This window comes from Pteropus alecto, unplaced genomic scaffold, assembly GCF_000325575.1.
Source record: "Pteropus alecto unplaced genomic scaffold, ASM32557v1 scaffold7, whole genome shotgun sequence".
Taxonomy (NCBI): Eukaryota; Metazoa; Chordata; class Mammalia; order Chiroptera; family Pteropodidae; genus Pteropus; species Pteropus alecto.
Genome location: NW_006494614.1, coordinates 27,865,135 through 27,875,382, shown reverse-complemented (window position 1 = coordinate 27,875,382; position 10,248 = coordinate 27,865,135). Strand labels below are relative to the sequence as shown.

Below are 10,248 nucleotides of genomic sequence, written 5' to 3'. Positions count from 1 at the left end.
ACACAAGCCGCTGTGTGACTCCACTTAGTAAAAATAACCAGTTCACTAGGTGAATTATTTCTGTATTGCTTTCTCTGCTTCCTGGTAACTTGATTACATGAAGGAATATGGTCACACTAGCTGTAACAGGAATTTTAGCTGTTAAATATGGAAATGGTTGTGTGAAGTACTGTCTTATAAATCGGCCTACAGTTGCAAAAAGATAGTAACTGGAATCAGATTACTGAGATAAAGTGGTTGCCTTTAACAGCTTTACAGGTGATTTATTTAATTCAAAGTATGTCATCAGAAAGGTGCAAGAATACACTTTTTTTTCCTAAGGAAGTAATATTTAGGACTCGAGGTGAGATTATAATTGAAATTATTTCCGGGTTACTACAGCCTCTCTTCACTGTAATAGAATGAAGTCCTTAATGGATAATTTAGTCACTAATTTTTTGACCCAGCTAAGTGGGACTTCAAGGTGTAAAATGAAAATAGGAGCAGATGTTTGAATTTAATGTTAAGCCTTTTAAATATTTAAATTTAAGCATAGAAAACTAATGGAAACTTTTGTTATAAAATTTTATTCTCTTGAAAGTACATGTAAAGTGTTTGGGACTGTGGCTGGCACTTGGTGCTCTTGTTAAACTGCTATTAATATTTCTTAGTCCTGTATTCCTAAATATACAAGTTCTTATGAACTACTTGTAAGAAGACTAATATTAACATCAGTGCTTTTTATGTACATAAGATGAAAATAGGCTGTATTCGTTTAATGTTTGATAGTAACATAAAATTGATTTAGTTCTTTAAGGAAATTTGGGGTAGATATATAGTTATTGATTACTGGATGATTACTTTGATTTTGATACCTATGAAAAGAAGTACCAGGTAATTTTCACCACCCACCCCATTCTTCTTGCACCCTGAATTAGATTCAGTTTTAGGCTGGATGAGGGAAATTTCGTTTTTAAAATGCAAGAGTATTATTGAAATTATGGATATATTTTATAATTATAAATGGGAATTCTTTTTTAAATTTATAAATATACAGCCTTATAATACTTCATGTAACAAGTTAATTAACTTCTAGAGACTTAAATGAGGAAAATTTGTTAAAAGGGAATGCTAAATTAGTTAAGCGAAGACTAACAGCTTCAAAGTTTTCATAAAGTTTATAATATGTAATAATATTTTATTAGTTGGAAAAAATCAGTAAATTTCATGAAAATGGAAAGCAAACAACCAACTGTTAAAAGGAATACTTAATAGAAGTATATGTATAAGGCGTATTGACCAAATGTAACAGTGGTATTCTTTGAAGGATCTTTGTATTAATTATATCGGTACTTTCAATTTAAAGTAATTTATTTGTGAATGCTTGTTTTATGCTTACTGGTTTAATCTGTAATCCTTGTATTTTGTGGTTCAAGTAAAAGTTGTAGAGGTGGCTCGAGCCCAAATTTGAAGAAATAGTTGTGTGCCTAAATATTGTAGCAGCATAACATGTTCCTTTTGAATTGGAAAACAACTTTTTTTCCTCTCTCTCTCTTTTTCTTTTAAACAGCAGTTCTGTGGTGTTCTTGGTCACACATTTATGGAGTTTCTGAAGGGCAGTGGAGATTACTGCCAGGCACAGCACGACCTGTATGCAGACAAGTGAACTGTAGAAATTCACTACTACTCCACCAAGAAGCCCCCGTAAGAGTGGTTAACCTGGACACAGAAGTGTTGAATTGAAATCTGCAGAGCATTTTACAAGAGTTCTGACCTGGATGGGGTAAACCTCAGTGCACTTCCTTTCTATTGCCTCAGTATTACTGGATCAAAGAATTGCTGCTGCTTGTTAGGAGGTTCATTTCATTTCCCATTACTCTCAACTTCATACTCAAAGCACTGAGAATTTCAAGTGGAGTATATTGAAGTAGACTCAGTTTCTTTGCATCATTTCTGTATTCAATTTTTAAATTCTTTCATAACCCTATTGAGTGTTTTTTAACTAAATTAACATGGCTCGAATGAACCGTCCAGCTCCTGTGGAAGTTACATACAAGAACATGAGATTTCTTATTACACACAATCCAACCAATGCGACCTTAAACAAATTTATAGAGGTAAGATTTGAAACTTTCTAATGTCTTAAACTTGCAGTTTAATAGTGCGCTTTTTGTCTAACAAAGTATTTTGGAAAATTCCGAGGTAGTATGCCTGCAGTTCCAATTTCCAGAAATGAAATATCAGTGATTTCTTTAGGTTTAAGGTAAATTATTTTATACATTTCAAGAAGGGCATATACTTGAGCTAGTTTGGATTTATAAGATATCTAGGTTTCCATGCCTCAAAGTTTGCTTAATTTAAAATTATATGTGGACAGTATAATGGTATGGCTCTTGCTTATCTTCACATGAAATTTACAGGAGGAAGGCTGCCATTTACATGGATTGTTCACATATCAGTTGAGCCTAATAGCTAATACCATAAACCAAAGTTAGTTTATGTCATGGACCCACTATTAATACATAAAATTCAATTTTCAGTTACTAATTTTCCTTCTTTCTGGTGGTCGTTGGATAGCCAAAACTGTCTCACTACCAACTTCTTTTGGCTATAAGGAAGGAATAGAGTGCTGAATAATTTATTTGAATGCATACATATTTTATATATGTGTGTGTACCAATGCTCAGAAATAAGAAATAGGCCTTCCAGATCTTAAAAATACCTTTGATGACCATCTATGTATTTTTTAAATGCCAGAAGAGTTAATATTTTAGTAGTAATGCATAATCTTGAAGTCTATGGTTTTAAAGTCAGATTACTTACAGTCATGAGTTATTCCTTTGGTTCTGTTTACCTTTATCTCTGAATTGTTTCTAATTCTCTTTTGTTAGTGCTTCATCTCCAACTAGCCAGTGTTACCATGACTATAAACAGTATTTGAAAGGCCATGAAAATTTTTTTAAAGCTTAGAATTAAAACATGTAATGTTTAACATTCCCTCTTCCTTTCATGCTATTCTAGTATTGTCATTTAAAATAAGATTTCACTTCCCTGTTAAGCATATTCATCCCATGATTTTTTGTTAATGTGCAATACCTGTTGGAGAAATGATCAAAATGATAAAAAAGGTGACGATAGTGACAATAGAATGAAGACTTTATTGAGTATTTTTTCAACCTGCGTTTTACACAGGAACTTAAGAAGTACGGAGTTACCACAATAGTAAGAGTATGTGAAGCAACTTATGACACTACTCTTGTGGAGAAAGAAGGCATCCATGTTCTTGTAAGTATTTAGTAGTTCCGGTGCGTTTATGATACTGTGATACAAGCTTACTCAAATAAATCAACTTCAGAAAGTTTAATTTTTAAGTTAAAAAATTATGTAATATCTTAATTTCAAAGCTGAGATCTTTGAAGTAATAAAAGATCTTTGTTAAAGATTCAGCATTTATTTGCATTTCATTGACGGGTAACATAGAACATGTTTAAACATGTTAAAATGCATTTGAAAACATTTGAGTGTTAGAAATTTAGAATTATTAGTGTGATATTTAAAAAAGAAAAAAAAAAGTTTAAATATTTTTCTGATTTAGGATTGGCCTTTTGATGATGGTGCACCACCATCCAACCAGATTGTTGACGACTGGTTAAGTCTTGTAAAAATTAAGTTTCGTGAAGAACCTGGTTGTTGCATTGCTGTTCATTGTGTTGCAGGCCTTGGGAGGTAAGAGAATTTCTTAATCCAGTTAATGATATTGGTCTTAATTCCAGTGAAAACTTGATATCGACTCCATTAAAGACTCAGTTATCACTTCATGAATCAATTTGCTTTGTTATATTACTTACTGAACTAAATTAAAAAGTACTTGGTTATAACAACATGATGTATTTCCAGCACAGCTGAAACTAACATGCTGTAGCTATGATTTATACTAAACTCTATGGGCATAATTTTTTGTAGAGCTAATAGTGTATGCTAGACTATATCTATGGTGTTGGAATTGTTGTCTAAGCTCATTGAGGAAAAGGAATATGAATTATCTTGAAGGTAGTTTAAAGTGCATATGGTGTACTTTTGACAAGGTCCTTTATCCTGGAGATTCTGATTCAGTAGGAACTCATTACCAAGTAGTGCCAAAATATGCACATCTAGAATTTGTAAATCTCTACCTCCACGCCAAAAGTCCTGTTCTCCTAGTGAAGAGTGAAATGAAAATGGATGGCCGTGGGGTGATTTGCATGCAACTGTATCACAATCTCATTAATAATAAAACAAAGCAAACTTTCAGAAAGTCTTAAGGAAATGCATTCTTATGTTTAAAAACAAATCCTTTTTGAAGTGGAAAATATTTTACTGCTTGGAATTCAGGAAAAAATTATCTGCATTTATCAAGATGTTGCTTTTCCCCTAAATATTTTCAAAATCACCTTCCAATACAAGTTTTAACTTCTAGGTTTAATTTGTAATAGTTAAGGGTATAGTTCATTTTTGGTTTTAGATAAAATCGGGGTTTGCTGATACTTTATTAATTTAATTTTTTAACGTAAAGCTAACATTTACTACACATATTATTTAACATAGGAAGTATAGTAAATAATAGTAGTTCTGTATTGGGGAATGTTTGGACTGTTGGATTTTCCAGGATTTGATTTTGAAAAAATGATTTATCAAAATTCTTACCTTACCAGAGCTCCAGTACTTGTTGCCCTAGCATTAATTGAAGGTGGAATGAAATATGAAGATGCAGTACAGTTCATAAGACAGTAAGTTTATAATGAAATTTTTTCCCAATTCCTTATTTAATGTGTTAACTAGCACTATGAAAGCATTTTTTTCCAACAACCAATTTTTTGCATTCTGTGTAGATGTTCACATTAGATTCTAGTCCAATAATAATTTTTTGAATTGTTTTTGATTGAATATGTTGCTTATTTGCCTTTATTTAGGTACAGTTAATATTCAATAAAATGCACAGGTTTTAAAGGTAGACGAGTTGTCAGTAACAGCCAAATAAAACAACCACCTTGTACAATATATAGAATATTTTGACTTTTCCAGAAAGTACCTTCGTAGTCATCTTCCCTGCCACCAGAGGCAACCTCTCTGACTTCTGTTACCATAAATTATTTTTTTCTCTTTTTGGACTTCATATAATTGGATTCATAAATTTTAATTTTAACCACTCAAGATTTGAAAAATTAACTTTATAACTTTTTATATTTACACATGTATGCAGGTCCATATTTCTGTATTAGTTATAGTATAATAATCAAAAGATAAAATTGCCATGAGAGGTGATAATTGCCTAAGCACAGTAAACCTTAATGTGAGGGATTTTGCTTTAATTACTCCTACCTTTTTTTTTTCCTTCCAGAAAGCGGCGTGGAGCTTTTAACAGCAAGCAACTTTTGTATTTAGAGAAGTATCGTCCTAAAATGCGGCTGCGCTTCAAAGACTCCAATGGTCATAGAAACAACTGTTGTGTTCAATAAAACTGGGGTGCCTGATGCCATGGCCCCGGAAGTGGAACTTGAGACAGGACCTAATTTGTCATACATGTTAGCTAATAGGTTGGCTTGGTGAATAAGTCTATTGAAGCTTCCATAGGAGTATTGTAAAGCAGTTTTACCAGGCCACAAGCTTGACAGAATTGCAGCCTTTATTTTATGTTTGGGTTACGATCAGCCTCTTTTGACACTTAGCAAAAGATTCTTGTTGTTCAGCATTTAAAATGTGCTTTTCATTTGTACCAATCGACTTTTCCTGAAATCATGCAGTATTATGTCTTTAAATCTATTCCCATGCCAGAATCTTATCAATATATAAGAAATTTAGAAAGATTAGGTGCCAAAATACCCAGCACAATACTCGTATTTTTTGGTTTCATATAGAACTGAAATCCCAGGAACTATGAACACTCTGGACCTTATCTGGTTTATATATCCCTTCAGTCATTTCAAACAGAAAGTAGACCTACATGGTTATTTGCCTGCTCACTTTATGTTTACATCTCCCACATCATACATGTATGCATCAGGTTTGCTCAACTTTTTTTTTTAATACCAAGTCTTACAGTGATTATTTAATGTCTTTCTAAAAAATCTCATTTTGTGCTGTTATGGAAAGCCTCCATTTTGAAAATTTACATTGTATAGAAGCACATGTCTTTAATGTCTCCAGACAAAAAAGCCTTACAGTTAATTTTAATGTTTGCACTTGGGGTGCAACTTACAGGGAGGGCCTGAAAACTGAATGGGAGGGGGCTATTAAGTATTTTTAGTAAAATGTTGCCTTTGTCTTGTGCAAAACATGTAGAATATGCTCTTTAATTTAGTAAAAAATTTTTTAAGGTAGAGATGCTTAGTTATTGTAGCTAAAACAATTTATAATCATAAATTTCAAAATTCTTTTAATTTTTTTTATCTTAATCCGAAGTTGTTTACAACTTATTTTTGTTTGAAGTGTGATTTTTTTTCTTCCCAACCTCTCTTGCAAAAAAAAAAAAAAAAGGGGGTTTCTGCTAATGAATTGAGCAGACATCTAATATTTTATATGCCTTTTGAGCTGTGTAACTTAATATTTGGATACTTGATAATTTGTTTTATTATGTAATTGATAAAATGGTGATGTGTATTAATGTTAGTTCAACCATATATTTATACTGTCTGGGAATGTGTGGTTATAGTTCTGTGGGAGAAATAATTTGTCAGTGTTCACCAGCTTGTAAAAATCTAGTGCGAGAGCTTAAACATCTAAATAAATAATGAAATGCATTTATCATCAATGATAATTGTTTTGCTTAAAGTTAACTTATTTTGTAGAAAACATTAAGACTGAAATGAGTTTCACTTAGTGCCATTCTTTTTTAACAAATGATGGATTAAATGAAGTTAGTGTAAGTAAGCTCTTTATAGACAGTTTTTTAGAATTCTGATTGATGTTTAAAAGTGCTTTTTATTATAAACTATGCTTTTTATAGGTTTAGATGATTTTGACCAATATGTGTAGTAGACGTCCTTGATTTGAAGCTCTGCTCCACCAATTGACTGGTTTGGGGCAACTTCTGAGCCTCATTTTTCGCATTTGCAAATTAATGATTACATACCTTTATAGGGTTGTTTTTTTTTTTTAATTTGACATTAGTATTCGGCACATGATTTAATGTTTCAGTAATCTGAAACATTAAATTGCATAGCTCATGTTAATCTAAAAGGGATTTAAGTCAGATGTCTTTGAGTCTTTTTTTTAAATAGCAGTCACAACTGATTTTACTCAAGATTTGAGCAAAAATAAGAAATGATACTCTACCTTATGTTTTAAAGAATTGCTTCCATCTCTTCATGGCAGATTAGCACTTAATATACTCCATTCTTGAAACTTAGAGCTGGGACGTAAGGAAAAAGAGGGACTTCTGGGAACCCTTGGTTCTTCAGATCTTAGATTTTTCATGATTAGGGCTAAGTTACTAAACCTGGCTATTGTTAATACAGCCTGATCTTAAGATAATTGGTTATTAAATGATAATTTCTATTATCACATAGTCCATAAAACAGCATTTATGTTTATTGAGAGAAGATGCCATCATGACTAATGAAAAATTGAATTTAAAATAAATTGTTCGCAGTGTTGGATTGTATATCTGGTGCTAAAAATCAATTTATAAACCTCATCTGTACAGTGTACAAAATGATGAGATTTGCTTTCTATCTAAATATTTTCTATCTTGTAAATATGGCTAATAGGAATACCATAATATATCCTGAGAGATTCCTTATATCTAATAAAGTAGAAGTCAGAGTTGAGGTCTTGTACACAGGGAGTTATAGATGGTGTTCAAAAATTTCATTACTTGGTTTTAGATAACAATTTACCTCAACAGCGATGCAAATAGTGACTGGTTGGCAAAGCTTGTCTATAGGAGCCATGACGTTGCTGACATGTAAGTAATGTGATTACTGAAGCTTATCAAGAAAGCATGTAAACTTCTGGTTGAAGACAAGCTACAAATGTGCCATTGGCCATTTTGCAGCACTCTGCAACTACATTTCTTATTCTTCCTAATGCCCCGTTTCCCTAGGACGATGGCTTTTTTGTTTTTTTTTTTATTCCCGCAACTTTACATAGCTTGTCTAGAAGCATCCCAACCCAGGCATGCCATCATGTCTGGTCACATTTTCTTCCAGCCAAAGCACTTCAAAAATTGTAGTCTCCCAATTTAACTTCAGAATTTCAATCTCTGGGTTGTTTTAAAACACCGTTCTATTCATCTGACAAATACCTACTGTTTGCTAGGCACTTACGAATATGGCAGTGAATATGAAAGATGGGGTAACCAATGAATAGTACCCTAGTCTATTCCATAATTAAGAAAAGTTTCAGGCAGTGTAATTTCAAAGGGAAGTGGAAGCATAAGTAACCTTTACAAATAGACAATTTCTCTTAAAGTACAGTTTTGAGAAAAATACATAAAATGTTTGCTGTACATGTTTATACATTCCTTGATTCTTTGAATAAACGTGTGTGTGTGTGTGTGTTGATATATAGCCATTCGATTTTAAACACGTGTACTGGAAAATCCAATTTATGCCTCCTTAAACCTGAATTGAAAATTAAAGACTGATTTAAAAGTGCTTGACACAATGTTTCTGCCATTATATTTTGGGTAACTAGCCTAAGCAGAATCTTGGAAGGAAAGCAAAGGAAAATAGGAATTTGCCTTCAATGAATTAAGCCAGTTTTATGCATTAAGTTATGAATGGAAGAATTAACAGTAATTCTATAATGTAGACAAATTAGTTGATTAATACAGCTATCATGATAGCTACCATTTATTAATGGTAGTATTGTAATTTTTATAAAATTTATATGCTGTGTGATATCATAAATCCCTTCTTTAGATTGAAAACCCTTTTCTATTCCTGCAGGAAAAAAAAAATACATGTTTGACGTAAAGATAGGCTACGCTAGTCCACAAAAAACCACCCTGAAAGTATTAGATTTCTCACTTAAGCTTCATATCCTTCACAAGGATCCATGCTAACAGAGCATCTAATCTCTAGAAAGTGCTAGTTGTGACAAAAAGCAAAAAGGGCTTTGGAGTGTCTCACAATAAGTTCTTGACTAAAATAATACTTGTGTTCAACTCGTAGGACAAAATGGGTCACAACCACCCAGCACAAAAAATGCAGCCCTACAATATGCTGATAACCCGAGAATATGTAACATTAAAAATTACCACATCAGTTTATAAATTGAAATCTTTATTTAAAAATAAAGGTTTATTTTTAAAGGGTATATCCACAGCAACATCCAATGGAAAAATATCAACCGAAAGAGATGTATGAAGTTTAGGCACTAAAGTGTGCTTATTAGAGAATGATAGGAACTTAAGCATATTTGATATATTTATTATGATTACCTGTAGTCATAAAGACTATAACCCATTAAATTTGGCTTTATTTTAAGGCAAAGAATATTATCTAATGTGTTTGAGGGATATTCTTAGATATCTTACTAGAAAAAAATGGTACCATAAATAGTTTGGCAAACACTAGGCTAAACTTAAACATTATTTATTGCTATGTTATTTAGTGCCTTTAATATGTTAATGTGAATTTTTAATCTTTCCAAGAAAGTAACCATTATATAAATCAGCATCCCCAAAGGAAACATGGTACACTCACAGTGGATAATTGGGAAACATTCAATAGAAACCAACAAGGGAGGATGTAGTACTGTTACCATCTCCAGATCTGAAGATATAAGAGAGGGGGAGCAGTTAAACAAAGAGAACTGTGAAATGGCAAGAACCGCCTCACAGAAGCTGTGACCTTAGAAGACAGTGAACTAGTGGCAATCCAGCAGGAAAAAGGTAAGAGACCCAGGAATAAATACCTAGCCTCATATCCCATCTTCTTAATATCTTGCTGGTCTCTTTCCATCTCAGCCAACCCTCCTTTTAGTGAAACCCAAGAGGAAGGCAGAGGGCAAAGGAACCTGAAGTCTACACAGATCAGTAGTTTGGGGACAGCAGAAGAGAGAATAGAGAGTGAGAAAAAGAAAATAGGCTGTACAACTGTGGATCCCTTTTTTTTCACAGATGACTAGGGCTATAGTATTTTGCAGAACACATTTGGGGAAAACTTGGACCATTTGTAAAGTGATCCAAACATGCACACAATTTTTTTTTAAAAAGTGACAATGGAAGTACCTACACTAATATGAAGCAGCTCATTCGTTCAATTAAGGTTGATTTGCGAGGCAACG

The 10,248-nt window shown here is 32.7% G+C and overlaps 1 protein-coding gene across 1 annotated transcript; it reads left to right on the top strand.

The window, feature by feature from the left end:
- Positions 1-1,549: 1,549 nt before the first annotated feature.
- On the top strand, positions 1,550-6,769 carry PTP4A1 (protein tyrosine phosphatase type IVA, member 1). The gene is made up of 5 exons (XM_006926412.3): positions 1,550-2,096; positions 3,172-3,264; positions 3,575-3,705; positions 4,671-4,745; positions 5,357-6,769. The coding sequence occupies exons 1-5, from the start codon at positions 1,992-1,994 to the stop codon at positions 5,472-5,474; spliced, it is 522 nt and encodes a 173-aa protein (XP_006926474.1). The 5' UTR covers positions 1,550-1,991; the 3' UTR covers positions 5,475-6,769.
- The last annotated feature ends 3,479 nt before the right edge of the window (positions 6,770-10,248 follow it).

Coding starts and splice junctions, on each gene's coding strand:
- PTP4A1 (XM_006926412.3), top strand. CDS start 1,992: ATGGCTCGAATGAACCGTCCAGCTCCTGTGGAAGTTACATACAAGAAC. Junction 3,265..3,574: donor AAGAAGGCATCCATGTTCTT/GTAAGTATTTAG, acceptor TTTCTGATTTAG/GATTGGCCTTTTGATGATGG. Junction 4,746..5,356: donor GCAGTACAGTTCATAAGACA/GTAAGTTTATAA, acceptor TTTTCCTTCCAG/AAAGCGGCGTGGAGCTTTTA.